Consider the following 16,921-nt stretch of genomic DNA (forward strand, 5'->3'; position numbering starts at 1 on the left):
CTCCCCCTGCCCTTGAGTTCTCTGTAACCAACAGCAGTACAATCCTCAATGTGTCTATTCAGAAGTTAGTGCCATTGTACTCAGTCAGTGGGCTTCATTCCAGGAAAGCATGTATAGAATTGCTGCCTTAAAGGCACCCTTTGCCTTTGCAGCAGGCAAAGGGTGTGGTCAATGGCAGCCACAAATGATTGCCAGGATGGAGCCAAGTCAACATTTGTAGACTCTTGACTGCAGGGTTAAGTGTACTTATCAGGAAGTAAGTCACACTGAACTCAGATAGAGTTCAGAGTGAACGTGCTCAAGATCAGGTTGCAAGAATTAGCTGCTAAAACTCCTCCTGTGACCCACTCTGTTGTCTCCTTCTAACCGCCATTATATGTACTCTGGTAACAGGGACCACAGGAATCAAAATGATTTGAAGCTTCTGAATGCGGTGATGGTCACAAGGTCTGCCACGGCTGCTTCATCACCATGAGTCAGAGTAACCTACGGCCATGAAGTATGGGGACAGTTGGTGAACAGAGGTGGGGGAGGATTTTACAAGGCTCATGTGAGCACACCAGCAATATCATGTTCCCATTAAACTAGGAAGTTGGCTCAAACTTGATTAGCTGGCATCGAACATGTTTAAGTGATGCCATGGTCCCATAGATCAACCTGATCCTCATTAGCCTGGTCTTTATTTTCAGATTCTGGGTGGCAGTGAAAGACCAGAGGGCCTGAGGGCCAGGGATATTGGGCCTTCTGGGACTGAGTTTCTCCATCTTCTGACTGTTGCCTGCTTTTGTAACCTGAACAGTCAGCAAACTTTGGAATATAGGTTCTGAGGTGTGGAAGTTATTGATTGCTAATTAAAAGCCACTAATAGCCCTGGCAAGTTGCTGAGTGGAGAGTTTTTTTCACTGCTTCAGTCAGGCCAATCATTTTAATTGGGCTCATTAACCGATGACATCTTTGGTGTTATAACCCTTAATCTCCCTACCCTTTTGGCCTTCATCTCCCAGCGCAGAGGCTTTTGCTGAGTGCAGCAGAAAAAAACCCCTCCATTTAAGCTCACATGGATGTTAGTTAGTCTGCTACTTAGGAAGCTGACACAGGCTTTAATTCATAGTCAGCAGGTGGATTTGCTAGATGGTCAATCGGTAGCTCACAGGTGAAGGGGGCAGGGCCTTTCCTCATTCAGCGTGCTACTACCTGATTGACAGTGGGGGGAAAAATCAGACCAGCATGCTACCTGTCCTGTGAGGCAGAGAAACAGTACCAAAAAATGAGAGGAGGCAGTCCATCTCTCTTACAAGTTTTGTGTTTGTCTGTTTTTTATGGTTCAGATTACACAGGCCAACACATGTTTTGCTTCCTTAAATGTTACACCAATTCCTGGGTATATTTGGGGTGCCGATTCCAGAAATGGCATCCGTTTTGCCCTATCACGTCTAGTTTTGGAGACACGGCATAGCCTCTTTAGTGAATGGTTCAAGCAGCTTCCTCAGGAGGAAGCCTACACCATGGCTTCCTCAGAAGGAAGCTGCTTGAACCATTCACTAATGAGGCTATACTATATCTCCAAAACTAGACATGATAGGGCAAAACGGATGCCATTTTTGGAATCGGCACCCCAAATTCATATCAAACCACCATAAAGATTGGGAAAAACTTTTCTGACCCTCAATTTTGTAGGCCGGTGTTATCAGTGCTTTATTGCAATTAATAGTGTCATGTGGACTGTTGCAAGCTGCTTTGCATAGACAGGTGGGGTACACACTTTCTTATGTAAATATAAGGAAGTAGTTTTATTCTCCTTTCAGAGGCAAAGTGTGTTGTCTGCAAGTCCCATCTGGTCCATTGGCTTCTAGATACTAATTACTCCCAGGCCTTAGGGCAGCTGGATCTCAGCCCTCCCTTACGCACATGTAAAAGCAGGTTTTTGGCAAAGTTGCCAGAGCCAGTGAGGTGGTGCCAGCCATGTTTCTTGCACTGCCTCTCAGAACTAGTAACACACTGGCCTGGATTTCTCAGAAGTGGTAGTATGCTCCGAGGAGAGTTCTGAGTCTTGGGTTGACTTGCTAATTCCCAACTGTAAAACACTACACCTTAAGGGCACCAGGTCATGATGGGGAAATTGTGCCACCAAAACTCATATGGCAGACAGGGAGGTTAGCACCCCCTCCTCTCTTACTTACAGCTCCATTGGTTCTTCTGCTTTTTCACCTACCTTGCCAGCTGCAGCAAACAGCATTTGAGTTTTGCCTCAGAGCTGTGGCTGCACCCTTTCTCACAGGGAAGTACAGCCTTAATTTCCCAGTTAAGAACCTGTTAACACCTACATGAACATCATCAGTTCCTCCCCAGAAGTTCTGAGTCCTTCCACCTTCCAAAGCCAAAGTGGCCTATGTAAAAGGCCAGTAGGAAATTTGGGCACATCAGCAATTGTCCCCACTCATGACAGAATATATACGTCAGTCAGAGGTTACACTTATAGGAAGGTGCCTGTGAAGAAGGGGGTGGGCTAGTCCCAGAAGTAGACTAGCAAGAAGAGCCTTTCCGCAACCACCACATCTCCATTTTTAGCATCAATTGATACTTTTTGCAAAGGTGTTATTTGGGTTTGGTGCTTCTGGTTTCTACGGTGGAGTACAGAGGAATCTGACTGAAAATATCCAGTGGGTCGCTGCTGTTCGGTTCAGTGAAGTGAACCCGTCATCTGAAAATGTGTGAATTAATATGGTTGGCAACCTTCAGTCTCGAAAGACTATGGTATAAGCCTACAGCACCCGGTGTTCCCAGGCGGTCTCCCATCCAAGTACTAACCAGGCCTGACCCTGCTTAGCTTCCGAGATCAGGCATGTGCAGGGTAACAGTTGCTGCTTAATAATGGCTAAGAGGATGAGTGTAAGCAGAATGCCTTTCCCTTGCAGAATGGGAATTCTGCGTTCTGAATGGGAACTAATTGCAGAATACCTTTCCCTAACTGCAACCAATTGTCTCCCACTTGGGAAGAGAGGAATGAGGTTGAAGGTGCAAGTTCCAGGCAAAACTGATCCCTTACTCCTGTTTTTGGAAGTTAGGCACTGTCTAACCGTCACTGGTCCTAAGCAGGGTCAGGCCTCGTTTGTACTTGGATGGGAGACCTGGGAATACCGGGTGCTGTAGGCTTATACCATTGTCTTTTGAGACTGAAGGTTGCCAACCATACCATACCATGTGATCAAGAGCATCTGAAAGGTAAGAGTGGATTTCAGGGACTGAGATGAGGGTGTCATGAAGTGTTCCCTCTACTTCTTCACACTGCTGCTCAGACCCCTTCTGTGGCTGAAAGGTGGTGCCTCCGGTCCCGTGCGCTCAGCGCTGATGTCACTGTTGTCGCTAACTTCTGGGAAGCCAAGCTCCAAGGAGTTCAGTTTATAGCTGTGCAGCTGTATGGCTGCACGGCTTAGTGGAAACTGTGATGTTACAGCCTCTTCTGTACAAGGGACACAGGGCTCTTACTCAGCAAAATCCTCTTGTAGTGTGTCAATTTTTTATTGATTAAAATTAAGTTTTAGCTCAGTCTTCCTCCAAATAATCCAGGTCAGCATTCATGGTTTTTCCCTCACCCCATTTTATCTGTCTCACACCAACTGGCCAAAGGTTACTGAATTATCTTGACAAGATTTGATCCCAGGATTCTCCAGTCATAGGTCCAGCATTCTAGCCTAATAGGAGTGCATGCACATTAGACTGTAGTACTGGTGGTGTTCCACAATTACTCTTTTCTACTTTGAAGAAGGGATATAGTTTAGCAAGGCCATCTGCAAGAGAACAACAACAATTATTTGGAAACAATTCAGTCCCAAAGATACCATATTCACAAGGCAAAGTATGCAAATGTTGCCACAGTGTTACTTGCCAATATTTGCAAACTGGATTTTAAAGTATTTCCATAGTAAGTGGGGAAAAGGGAATAGGTGCCTTCTCGTTCATGGTTGATCACAGGGTTTGGAAGACCCTATTTCTGGTGGTGGTGTTTGAAGTTTTCTTTCTGAATTAGTTACTGAATTACCAGTATGTAAACTTGTTCTGTTGAAAAGTGATATTATTGTTAGAAATATCATCATCATAATTCAGGGTCTACACGGGTATAGTTAAATTAACTGGTTCATTAAAAGGGTTTTACATATTGTTCCAGGTAAGTCTCCTAATGTAAGTCTGCAACAAAGATTCTTGTACACCAGCAGGCACTAATCTATGGCCCATGGGCTGAGAATCCATTTCCCAGGTGAATGGAGTTTACTGTTGCACCAGAGAGTCTCCTCTTCACACCACAGATTGCACCTAAACATCATACCGGATAGCTGCTTCTGGGTTCAGTTGCCAGCAGGCTTTGTGCCTGGATTTCTGGGCAGACATGGCTGGCCGACACAATGTTTGGGGGATGATTTGTAGTGCAAAGTGGAGGCTCCCCTGAAGAACAGTAAGCTCCATTCATGCCAGGGAAGGGATTTTCCAGATGCAGTGGTCTCCAGTTTAGAGACCGTTATTCTACACCCAAGGAAGAGAAGGGAATCTAGAGGTTTCTGACAGGTTTCTCTGTGCCTGAATGCAACACACAATCTCTCGCATCCATTCATGAAAGAGAGGTCTGATCCTGGACAAGGTTAAATCCCCCCCATGCTAGAGTTCTTAACCCTTGGAGATTCCAGTGAGGGCAATTCAGGTACAAAATTGCCCTGATTGCCCCAGACTGAAGTCCCCATGAAAATGCCAATTCTGATAAAAATATTGTGGAAATCTGTGGGCCTTTGTGAAAATGTGGGGAGAATAGGTAGTTCGCATGTTTATTCAGAGATTTGTGCAAAAAATAAACCAAAAATATTGTGCACTAACATAAACCAAACTCTGAGCCAAGAAAAGTTGGACTGCACCACCTATATAAATTATAGACTCTTAACAGTTTTGATTGCTTCCACAAGCTGAGGAATGATGGAGAACACAGACTAACCACCAGACATTCCAAGATGGCCCATTAACTTCTGGGAATTCACCCAGACACTTCGCACACACTTTTCAAATACTGTCTTTGCAGTCTGAAGGACTAGGAATTTGCCTTTAGAAAAAAAAAATTATCAGGATTCTACACATAGTACTATATTGTTCAGTTTTTATTTATTAAAAAAGTGAATAGCCTGCCTTTTCCCTTCTAGAAAGAAGGCACTCAAGATGATGCTTTTGGACACAGCCTGGCTTTACAGAAATCCATGGAAGAATTGTGTTCTGAAATGACAAGCATTCCCTAGAAAACAGTAGATAATTAAATAAGGTATCTCAAATGTCTGTGCGTATTGGCCCTTGTGTGATAGATGTGGTGTGTCTGCCCCCTGTTGGAATGCAACAGAACAAGAATGGTTGTAAGCTGGAGTGGCACCAAACCAATCTGTGGGCTCTAGCACCCATATTACACAACCACAAGAAAACTCAAAACAGACTCTGGGTAGTTTATGCTACAATACACCCCAAGAGAGCAAGGAAAGCTCAGTTGCACAGATCTGTTGAAATTCATCTCAAGCCACAGGAAACAGACAAAATTTTCAACTCACATTAGTAGAGAAGAAGCTGGCAATCCTTTTCTGAAAACCATGTACAAATACAGCAGTTGCAGACCTTCTAGCAAAAGAGAACAAGCTAGCCACATCCTTCATCTTGCTCTCCCCTATCTCTCAAAAGCCTCTATAAGCAACATGCACATCTTCACACTGCTAACCACAAGAAGCAAAGAAATGCAAAAGTAAAAAAATATAAGCATCCCTTGAGAGAACCTGCCCCCCCCTTTGTTTCCACAACAAAAGTGTCCCTCCACTGGAGGGAGTTGATGGTTAAGACATTTTCCAGAAGGTCAAGAAGACAGTCAGGACACCAGCAGCAAATACAGCAATGGCTTGCCAAGTGGGGGTGCCAAAGTAAGATAGGAGGCCTTCCTGAAAGGAAAACAAATGTAGAAGACATTATGTTACAGGAACAATGCACAACAGTGGCAGATGTGGTTGGGGCAAGCCCTCACATGTAAACAGAGGGAGGGGGTCAAATTTTAACAGCAAAGGGCAAGAGTGCTGAACTTTCCCCCTATCTATGACTTCACCCCCCCCCCCCCGGACTCTTCCCTTTTAAGCAGGCCTCCAAAGCCAGGGATGAGCTTGGGTGAGAGGAAACCACCTGAGTGAGAGGTAGATTCTGTGTATACTATATACGTGTGTGTGAGAAGGGTGGTCACCTCTCCTGACCCATATACCCATTTTGCTGTTAAATTGGTAAAGGGACAACCACATTCAGGTTTCCATTATATGCAACTCATTTTAATGTAATTAACAAAATGGTGGGGTGGGGCAGGTGATTAATTAAACATTACTTTAAGTGTCCAACACCCAGTGGTATAGCTAATGATTGTATAGCAGAGCTCAAAATTATGCCGCGGAAGTAATGTCACAACTGGAAGTGACGTCACACCTGGGCTTTTTAAAAACTGAAAATTAGGGGAAAACCTACCTCCTCTCCCCAACAGCTCACCATCCACTTGCTCTGCTGCCTTCCCCCAGCCAGTTGCATAGCTGAGGCATCACTCTGCTACCAGGGGTCAAAGAAGACTTTGTAGCCCCCCCATGACAAAATCAAATTTAATTAAGTAAATAAATAACAGTGTGCACCTTATTGGTTAGAGACACTGTGCTCGGGTGGAGAGGGATGGTTATTCTCCCCCTGCTAAATATAAAAGGAGCACCACTTGAAAAAGTGCCTCTTTACCCAGTTAGTGGGGTAACTGTATAATGATACATGGAAATAAGAGCTGACTCATATTAACAGATTATTGGTTCCATGCTGAATCATAACATCTCCTCATTGGCTCTCAGAACAATCAGTCTCATAGGTCAATTTTGAGTTAAAGCAATCCACTTTTTGTTCCTTAAGGCAGTTGTGTTTTCGTTTTCTGGTTAATTGGCCATAACTTTTCATAGAATACAGATATTCTAATGTGGTTGGCTTCATTGCATTCTGCGTTAAATTACCTTTCCAATGATGTGATATTATTTGTACATATCAGGGTTTTCACATTTTTGGCCACTAGTATCAAGCTCAGTTTGTTGCCCACCTAAAACTTGTTGCCCAGTACAACTGCTACCCCCTGCACCCGCTTAGCCACACCACTGCCAACACCCCTAAACATTATAACCCCGTTCAGACTGGAGGCTCCAAATGCTTGTGGGTCAGGGTAGATGAGTCTGGGGTTGGGATGCCACCTTCATTCATTCACTGTGCCCCTACCAAATGTCTGAATGGGCCTCCTGTGCCATTTCAACACCACAACAGTGCAACTCTTACCCACTCCAACTCCAGATGACCCCAGTGAGGAGCTAAGGGCCCAATCCTATCCAACTTTCCAATGCTGGTGCAGCCACAGTGCAGCCCCAAGGAATGGGAACAAACATTCCCTTACCTTGGGGGTGCCTCCATGACTGCCCCCCTACTGCAGGATGCAGTGCATGCCCTGTTGGCACGGCTGCACCAGTGCTGGAGAATTGGATAGAATTTAGCCCTAAGTCTTCTTATCAACTTAAGAGGATGCCTTCAATTGATTGGACTTTGATAAAGCTGTTTTTAGTAGAAGAACTTGCAAGAACTGTATGCCACAGGCCCCACAAGAGGCAGCCTCCCTTACATGAAATGCCCTTTCTAAGATGGCATCTGCTGCAACACACATATCCAGCAGCTCAGAGCATTTATCTTCCCAAGTATTGTCATTCATACATAGACTCAATTAAAAGGAACCCTCTTTAATTGGGCAACAGCTCTCAATTTTAGAGATGAAGGATACAGAGCCTGCTTGCTATATCTCACTCCCCTCCTAGGGAATCACTGTGTCTTCACTCCCGCCCATATACACCATTCACTCACCCAGCCTCCCTGCTGCTCAATCCAATTCACCAGGCGGTCCCGTAAGAATGCCATGGCCCAGTTCACCACAACAGGGAACCAATTTTGGCAAGACTACAGTTGGAGAAAGAAAAAGTATTATAACAGTACTGGACTGAGTCAGAGAGAGAGAGAATCCCTAAGTAAAAGCAGTGTTGTACCTTTAAGAAAAACTGAAACAAAGTACTGCAGTGAATAAGCCTTGGAGTTCACCACAACTCTTCTGCAAGGTATGTTAAGTAACCAAAAACAGACATGTGGAAAGTGGATACATACTAGAGGATACATCCCAGCAAAGCATGCGGGGTTGAAGAAAAAATGGGCCTTCTCCCTTTGAGAAAGCCAACAGTAATTCAAATCTGCTTTTTAGCACTATTTAGCAGCACAAAAAATGCCCTTGTAAAGCAAACAGCAAAAGTAAAGAAAGATGTGGCAGTCCATCAGTATATTAGCAAAGCCACATATTAATTTGAGATGGGTGTGCCCCACAAGAGAAGCCACATTGGATAGAATTATTTAGTGGCTGGAGGGCAAGTTTCTCTCATAAGCAAATCACTTCATTCCATGACAAAAAAGTTAGAGAGGAAAAAAGTTAGAGAGGAAAAGATATGAAACGAGAGGGTTACAGAACAGAGGGCTACAGTATTACATTTTATCAAAGACATTTTGTATCTGGGACCCAAATATTCTATACACATTCTCTTCCAAATAAGTTTTCCCACACTTTTGCCCTATCAAAGGAGTGCTGCTGGGAACACGGTCTGCAAGGCCTGAGTAGATTGAGGAGGGGCTTCCAACCTGATAAGGGATGCCCAGAAGAAGGTTCTGGACTCTGCCAGCAAGCCTCAAGGAAAACAAATAGGATATCTTGCTTAACCATGTGCAGTTCTTCATCACAGCAAGCTTCATCACAGCAAGCTGCATGGGGCCAGAAAAGGGTGGGAAAAACCAGCAGCCCTGGTCTAGAGTAGGGGTGCCCAAACCCCGGCCCGGGGGCCACTTGCGGCCCTTGAGGCCTCTCAATACTGGCCCAGCGCAACTTCTCTCAGTGTGAGGGCGACTGTTTGACCTCTCGTGTGAGCTGTGGGATGAGGGCTCCCTCCACTGCTTGCTCTTTCACATCTGTGATGCAGCAGTGGCAGCAAAGCAAAGGCCAGCCTTGCTTTGTGCAAGGCCTTTTATAGGCATTGAGCTATTGCAAGACCCTCATTCATTCATATAAGTTCATCTTTAATATATTCATTTATGTAAACTTATGTAAATTTATTCAAATTTTAAATGTAAATTAATTCTCCCCCCCCCGGCCCCCGACACAGTGTTAGAGAACTGATGTGGCCCTCCTGCCAAAAACTTTGGACACCCCTGGTCTAGAGGGTAGAGCAGACGAACATCCACAAGGTCGCCAGTTCAAGGCCACCAGCACCGTGCGACCTTGAAGCAGCTGACAAGCTGAAGCCGAGCTATTCCATCTGCTCTGAGCATGGGAGGATGGAGGCCATAATGTAAAGCCAGCTCGGATTGAAACACCTGATTGTAGTGGTTCTTGAAAGAGAGAACCTTCTTTCAATTGTAGAAATCCCTATTTAATAAGGGATTTGGATAAGCCTGCCTATGTAAACCGCCTTGAATAAAGTCTTGAATAAAGACCAAGAAAGGCAGTATATAAATACCTGTTATTATTATTATTATCCTAATAGCACCCCCCAATCCTAATCCTAATAGTACTCTCTCTTCAAGTAGGAACCCTTTCATTAAGGGTTAATACTCTGATCTATGCACTTATTTCAATCAATCACTTTTGTACATCACCCTTCCTTAAGAAAAGCAAGGTGGCCGATGTGAGTTTTCACCTTTTTCTCCTCACGACAACCCTGTGAAGTGGGATAGGTTGAGAGTGACTGACACCACTCCTTCTAGCAAGTTTTATGACCGCCTGCAGCTGCTTGCATTTTCCCCAGTTCAAATGGGCTCAGAAGGTCCTCAACATTCTTAACCTGCCCCCAGAAGTCAGGTCACTGAAATGAGAAGTTACCGGTAAATCACTTTTCAAAATCCATTGGATAACCCTGCCCTATTCACTTTGGAATTCCCCTGGCACCTTCTGGAGGGACAGTGCAGAAACCTTGCCCCCCAGCTCCTTCCTTTGCCTCCCTGCTTTTACCTGGACGATGACTCTGTATGCAAAATAGAAGAAGACAACAATGCGGCCCCAGTTGATCCCAGTAGCAAATAGGTGCTCAGAGATTTCAGCCATTTTTTCAAGCAGGTGGTCACCAGAAATGCATTCTACCATGCTGCAAAAACAAAGTGGCATCAACAGGCAGAAAGAGGTGTCCCAGGGTTATGGAGAACTAGTAGAGGGTGTGTGTGTGTGTGGGTCCTACCAGGACTATGTTTTCCCCTAGAACTCCTGGGGTTTGCCAAGGCTGGGTTCAGAACAAGCCTCAGAGAGCCATAAGCTTGTGGTCTTCCTCATCCCATCTTCCTCTTTCAAGCATTAAAGGAAAAAAGGCTGCTTTCACTTTAAGAACAAACCATAGTTCTGCATTATGTAACAAATCAAGGAACTGTGGTTTGTTAAGCCATTTCTGCCCAAAGTTGAAGATGCACAATAGGAATCAAATGCATACACCTGTGGGCTGTACTCCTGTGGGCATAAATGGGTTTACTAACTAGAGTTAGAAAAGGCCAGAATATTAAACCAAGATTCATTCTGTCCACAGCATTCAAATTTACAAAGCAAGAGTACATACTTAAGGTCCCTTAGTAGGTATAAAAAGATTTATATACCACTTTTCTAACAAAGACATCTACAAATATATAGCACCATCAGATACATGCTGCTTTACAAAAAATAAGTCTTTCATTGAGGGGGGTTCACAATCTAGAAATAGACACCAGAGACAGACAGAAGAAGAGAAGGGAAATGGAGGCAGGGGAAAAAGTAACCTATAGTAAGCAATCCTGAGTAGGCGCTCTCACACATGAGCCTAAACTATGCCACGATGCATCAGATCAGGGCTGAGCTAGTCCACATCCTTTGCAAGAAGCCCAGCAAGCAGTAGGCTCTTGCAGCTCCACTGGAACATTGCCTGTGGTTCATAAGTTGTTTGCAGTCTACCTTCTGCCCTGCTCTGCCTGATTCACTTGAGACCCCTCACCTGGTGATTTCTGGGTCATTGCTGAGTTCCTGCCATATACGGAGCATGCAATCTCTCAGTGAAATGACCAGGGCAGCATCTGGCACATCCTCCTCTTCTGATTGCTCCAGCAATGTGTCTTCTCCAGGTGGTTGCTCCCCTGAGGCCTCTTGGAGACGAGGAGCAGTGAAACGCTGCCAGAGAGTCTTGATGAACCTGCAAGAGAAGAGGTGCAATAACAACAGCAGCAAATACAAAAAAATTAGCAACAACAGATTAAGAGATAGCAGTGAGAACAGCACCAAAACCAACGTTTCTAAGATGCTTGAAAGAATAACACAGTTTCCACCTGGCACAGTCTCTAAGGTGCCCAACGGAAAGCTTCCCTGGGGAGAGAATTCCACAATGAGTCTGGCTGCAATCCTAACCACACTTTCCTGAGAGTAAGCCCCATTGAACAAAATAGGACTTACATCTGAGTCGACCTGATTAGGATTGTTGTACCCAAGAACGCCCTCTCCCCAGTCACCACCCACCTCCGTCCCAGAGGTAGGGAAATTCCTAGGAAAGCCTCCACAGATGTCCGAACTGTACAGGTAGGAAAATGTGGAAACAGGCGTTCCTCCAGGCTTCTGGGTCTGACTCTCAGGTTATGTAGAGATTTGGAAGTAACCATCAGCACTTTGAACTGTGCTGCTCAGAAACAGCCAGAGCAAATCTCATCTCTCTCTGAGGCTGCAAATGCCACCTACCCAAGAAGCAGGGCTCTTCCAATCCGAAGGATGCTTGAGTTGCTCTTGGAGATTCCTGGATGAGAAATACAGAGGACAAGAAGTTTGACTGTTGCATCTTATAAGACTTAGTTCTCAGGGGACCTGCCAGCCCACCTGGTCCCCTCTTCCAAGTCTCTCTTTCCTCTTACTTTCTGAGATCTTAGGAGTTCAAGTTTTTCCTGCAGCATTGAAACCCCAGAAGTTCTGACTCTCAACACCCTTCCCCCCCCAACACTTCAGAACAGAACTAATCCAAGCTAGAGCAGGGGAATCATTTCAGGAACATTCTACAATGAATGCCACTAAACTACCAAGGCTGGAGAGAATCTAATTCCTACAGGTGACTGTACAGTATATTGATCACACAGGCCAACACACATTTTGCTTCCTTAAACATTACACCAATTCCTGGGTATATTTGGAGTGCTGATTCTGAAAATGGCATCTGTTTTACCCTATCACATCTGGTTTTGGAGACATGGCATAGCCCCTTTAGTGAATGTTTCAAGCAGCTTCCTCATGAGTAAGCCTACACCATGGCTTTCTCATGAGGAAGCTGCTTGAACCATTCACTAATGAGGCTATACTATATCTCCAAAACTAGCCGTGATAGGGCAGAATGGATGCCATTTTTTGAATCGGCACCCCAAATTCATATCAAACCACCATAAAGTTTGGGAAAAACTTTTCTGACCCTAAATTTTGTAGGCCTGTGTTATTAATAGTGGCCTACCGAACATGGCTGTCAAGTTACAGAGATAATATACTGGAAGGGTTTGGAACACAATCCACTCCAAGGGCCTGTTGAGGAGAGGAGCCAATGCTTTGCATGCAGGAGGTAACTTGCTCAATCCCCAGGGCTTCCAGATAGGGCTGGGAAAGACCCTTGCTCCATTTCCATAGCCAGACAATACTGTACTACTGACAAGGCAGATTCTTATGGAAGGCAAGGAGGTGGGTGCCTGTATCTTTCTTCCTCCATGGCCAATAGCAATTGGGAGGAGGCATAAATTGGCACATGCATATAGGGAGAAGGATAGGGACCACCACCCTCACTGTGGTACTGATCTCCCTCAGTTGAGGCTCCCACCTGTTTTAAGAAGAAAATGTTGTGGGGAGATCCAGGCCACCATCCTATGAACACTTATGCAGTGGTACACTGGCAGAACTTACTTCTGAGTAGACAGGACCAGCCTCAGGACTGGTGGGGCCCAAAGTGGGGCATTCGTGTGCCCCCCCCCACTCACCAGGTAGCTGCAGCCACGGCGAAACAGACACTTGTGATGCTGTGTCACCGCAGCAGAGGTGACATCATGTATCATCACCACCACCAATTCTTTCTGGGAGGCCCATTTCAGTCCAAACAGTCCCAGGGGAGAGCAAGCAAGTCCACATTCTGCCTGCCAGGCTACCCTCTCAGGCTGGCTGCAGCAGTGGGAGATCTACCCGCCACCCCAGTGTGGAGCCCTCCCAGAGAGCAGGGCTCAATGTCACAACATAGGCCACATTGTGCTAAGCAGCCCTGTGAGTAGGCATGCATAAGACTGCACTACAGAACATGAATCTCTAACGTAAAAGCCCTCAGTCCGTCTTGACAAAAAGACATCTGTTTGTCTTGCTAAGGAAAAGAAACTGCTTCCATGGCCATTGGGAAAACCCAATAAGATTTGCTTCCTAGCAAAGAGCTTCTTGGTGCCACAGTGGACGGGTATCTTTCCCTCCACACATAGGCTGATTTACACCTGAGGGGCCGTGGAGTAGCAGCAGACCTTGACAAGAGAGCGGAACCAAGGTCTTAAACAGCTGAAATACTTTCCATCTTGAAGGAATGACCCCAAGATCCAGCTTTTAATCCAGCCTTTTAGCAAGGCCCCTGATAGCCTGAGTTGCACCACCCTCTCCTGGGCCTACTTGCCTGTTCTACAGCTTCATCTTGGGCAGCGGCCAAAGGGAATACAGAGGATAGCTTGTAGCTAGCATAGCTGAGGCCATCTTTTGGGATTCTATTTGGAAGGGTAATATACTGTACTGTTTATGGACTCTTTTCTATGCTAAAGTTCTTAAAAAAATTTTTTTCTAGATAATAAATTTTTCTATTTATTATTGTTCACTGCGCATCAGTGCAGTTCTTGTTCCACCTTTCTCATGAGTCCATCCATTCTGGGATAACCCAAACTTTCCCAGCAAGGGTTACCAGATACAAAGGGGGAGGGGCAGAGTGCCTCTATCTTTAACCATTATATAAAAGAGAGAATTTTGGCAGGTGCAGCTTTAAAAACCCTTCCATGTTGAGCTGCACCTGCCAAAATTCCCTCTTCTATACAATGGTTAAAAGTATGGGCACTCCATTCTCCTTGGTATCTGGTCACCCCGCAATAGCAAGGGTGCCCAAACCCCAGCCCTGGGGCCACTTGCGGCCCTCGAAGGCTCTCAATGCAGCCCTCAGAGAGCCCCCAGTCTCCAATGAGCCTCTGGCCCTCCGGAGATTTGTTGAAGCCCGCACAGGCCCAACGCAACTGCTCTCAGCGTGAGGGCAACTGTTTGACCTCTCGCATGAGCTGTGGGATGAGGGCTCCCTCCACTGCTTGCTGTCTCACATCTGTGACGCAACAGTGGCAGTGAAGGAAAAGCTGGCCTTACTTTGTGCCAGGCCTTTTATAGGCCTTGAGCTATTGCAAGACCTTCATTCATTCATAGAAGTTCATCTTTAATATATTCATTTATGTAAACTTATGTAAATTTATTCAAATTTTAAATGTAAATTAATTATTTTTTCCCGCCGGCCCCTGACACAGTGTCAGAGAGATGATGTGGCCCTCCTGCCAAAAACTTTGGACAACCCTGCATTAGAGGAACAGAAGTGCACTGAAAGTGGATTAAAGCTATAGTGCAGTGGTTCTCAAACTTTTACCACCGGGACCCACTTTTTAGAATGAGAAACTGTAAGGACCCACCAGAAGCAGGAAATTTTTAACAATCCTAGGCTGAAATCCTACCTACACTTACCCAGGAGTAAATCCCACTGACTATCATTATTAAAAGTATACATAGTAGCCTATTAAATGTACAGATGTACAACATTTCCCCAAATGTAGTCACATACCTTGAGAGCATCAAATCTAACACATCAAAAATAAAATATTGATGAATGGGGACCCACCTAGTAGGTCCTGAAACACTGAAACAGTGTTTGAGAAACACTGCTATAGTGGAAATGCAGCCCAGATCTTTTCCATAAGCACCAATGTATATTAGTACAATTCAAACATGCGAAAGTGAAACTTACACCTTAGATCAGAATTGCTAGGCCCCAGTAGTAGTTCACAGAATTCTTAGGCCCCAATAATAAGCGTCATCCCTTCTAGTTTAGTGTGTGTCTACAGCAGGTGGCCTTGGATCAAGTCTGCAAGTGTTTTGGCATTGCTTGAAGGTGAAATTGACACCTTCAAAACAAATATAAGTACATAATGCACATATAAGCACAAAAATAAGTCTTGAGCACAGAAAAAAAAAAAAGGTGAAAAAAAAGACCAGGTGTAAGTTTATTTCATTTGTATCAAAATCATCACCTAGTAATGAGGGAAGGAGTGAAAGGCAGTCCTTGGATGCAGGTGAATTACTACAAGAAGAAAAAACAACTGAGGAGGACTTTGTTGAGGGGGAAGGAATGCAATAGCTCTACTCAAAGTAAGGAAGTGATCCCATCCTGATCACTGTTTTTATTGACTGCAGTTTCAATTCTGCTCTAGTTTCCATCTTGCTCATGCCAAGTTGAAACTGTTGATCAGAAACTTGTTTTAAAAGTATAGTAACTTCTGGTTTGTAGGACAATTCAGGAAGGGGAGGGGCGATCCGGTATCTTGCCCTGGGGCCCAGTGCTGCCAACTTTCAGGTCTTGGGCACCACTTCAGAGATGGGCACGCTGGGCTGCAGCATCAACTTGCTTGGATCGCAGCCCTTCCAAGCAGGCGTTGGTAGTTGCATGGATTCCTCCCTGCAGCTGAGACTCCAGAGAAGTGAATGGAGCTGCATCGCACTGACTGGGGTAGTCAGATCGCACCTCCTCCCGGGGCATCCCGGCTCCTTGCGCTCCCCTCCCGCTGGTAGGGATCGAGCCACGCTCCTACCTGCCCGGACGCGGGACTGGGCTCCCTCCCAGCCCCCCGCCGCTCCCTCCTCTGCAGCCATACCGGGGTGCGGGCAGACGACGCCCCTCCCTTCTTCCCGCTGGCACTCCCCCTTTCCACTGAAATAGCCCCGGACGCCTGGGTTCCCTCCCGAAAAGGGAGGGGCGAGAGCGCAGGGCACACGCTGAGCCAAGGATCCAAGTTCAAGCCGGGAGGAAGAGACATAATCATACAAGGAGAGGAAGCCTCACCCTCTTCTATGCTCAGTTTCTGGCTCCCACACATGGAGTGGGTCAGATCAAACTTACCTCCTCATCTTCTTCCTTTGAGAGGAATTAGAGCCTGCTTAAGTATGGAGGACCTAGCCAGGGTGCAGGTCTTGGCCTAGGACTCCTGGGTCCTTTCTTCTTTGTGCTTCCTTTCCCCCAGATCATTTATGTGGCCAGGAATGCCAAGGACAACCTAGGGCACAATCCTAACCAGGTCTACTCAGAAGTAAGTCCTATTTTGTTCCAGGAGGCTTACTCTCAGGGAAGTGTGGTTAGGATTGCAGCCTTAGGGCCCAATCCTATCCAACTTTCCAGCACCAGTGCAGCCGTAATGCAGGCCCAAGATAAGGGAACAAATGTTCCCGTACCTTGAGGAGGTCGTCTCTGAGACTGCCTCCCCACCACAGGATGCAGCGCACACCCCATTGGCACAGCTGCACCGGCACTGGAAAATTGGATAGGATTGGGCTCATAGTCTCCTATTTCCATCACATGACATGAACCAGAGAATGCTGGAGCCAGGAAACTGGGACCAGTTTCTGACAAATTTCATGGCAGGGGCAGGTAGGTGTGAGTGAGTGAGTAAGGCCCAGAGTGGGAAAACAGGAGCTAAGAGGTACCACAAGAAAACGTCCAGCCTGGTTCTGGGGAAGTTCTTGTCCTCTTCCTCCTTC

At 45.7% G+C, this 16,921-nt stretch overlaps 1 protein-coding gene across 2 annotated transcripts; it reads right to left on the reverse strand.

Moving 5' to 3' along the window:
- Positions 1–5,039: 5,039 nt before the first annotated feature.
- Positions 5,040–16,059, reverse strand: LOC136654298 (apoptosis regulator BAX-like). Of its 2 annotated transcripts, none has more exons than XM_066631252.1 (6): positions 15,979–16,059; positions 11,831–11,885; positions 11,100–11,294; positions 10,100–10,232; positions 7,921–8,013; positions 5,040–5,947 (listed from the first exon to the last, which is right to left on the reverse strand). In XM_066631252.1, the coding sequence occupies exons 1-6, from the start codon at positions 16,037–16,039 to the stop codon at positions 5,882–5,884; spliced, it is 603 nt and encodes a 200-aa protein (XP_066487349.1). In that variant the 5' UTR covers positions 16,040–16,059; the 3' UTR covers positions 5,040–5,881. The 2 variants fall into 2 exon arrangements, with proteins under 2 accessions (XP_066487349.1, XP_066487348.1); XM_066631251.1 differs by having other exon boundaries at positions 5,040–5,951.
- Between the last annotated feature and the right edge of the window lie 862 nt (positions 16,060–16,921).

The sequence above is a fragment of the Tiliqua scincoides genome, chromosome 5 (assembly GCF_035046505.1).
Source record: "Tiliqua scincoides isolate rTilSci1 chromosome 5, rTilSci1.hap2, whole genome shotgun sequence".
In the NCBI taxonomy this organism is placed as follows: domain Eukaryota; kingdom Metazoa; phylum Chordata; class Lepidosauria; order Squamata; family Scincidae; genus Tiliqua; species Tiliqua scincoides.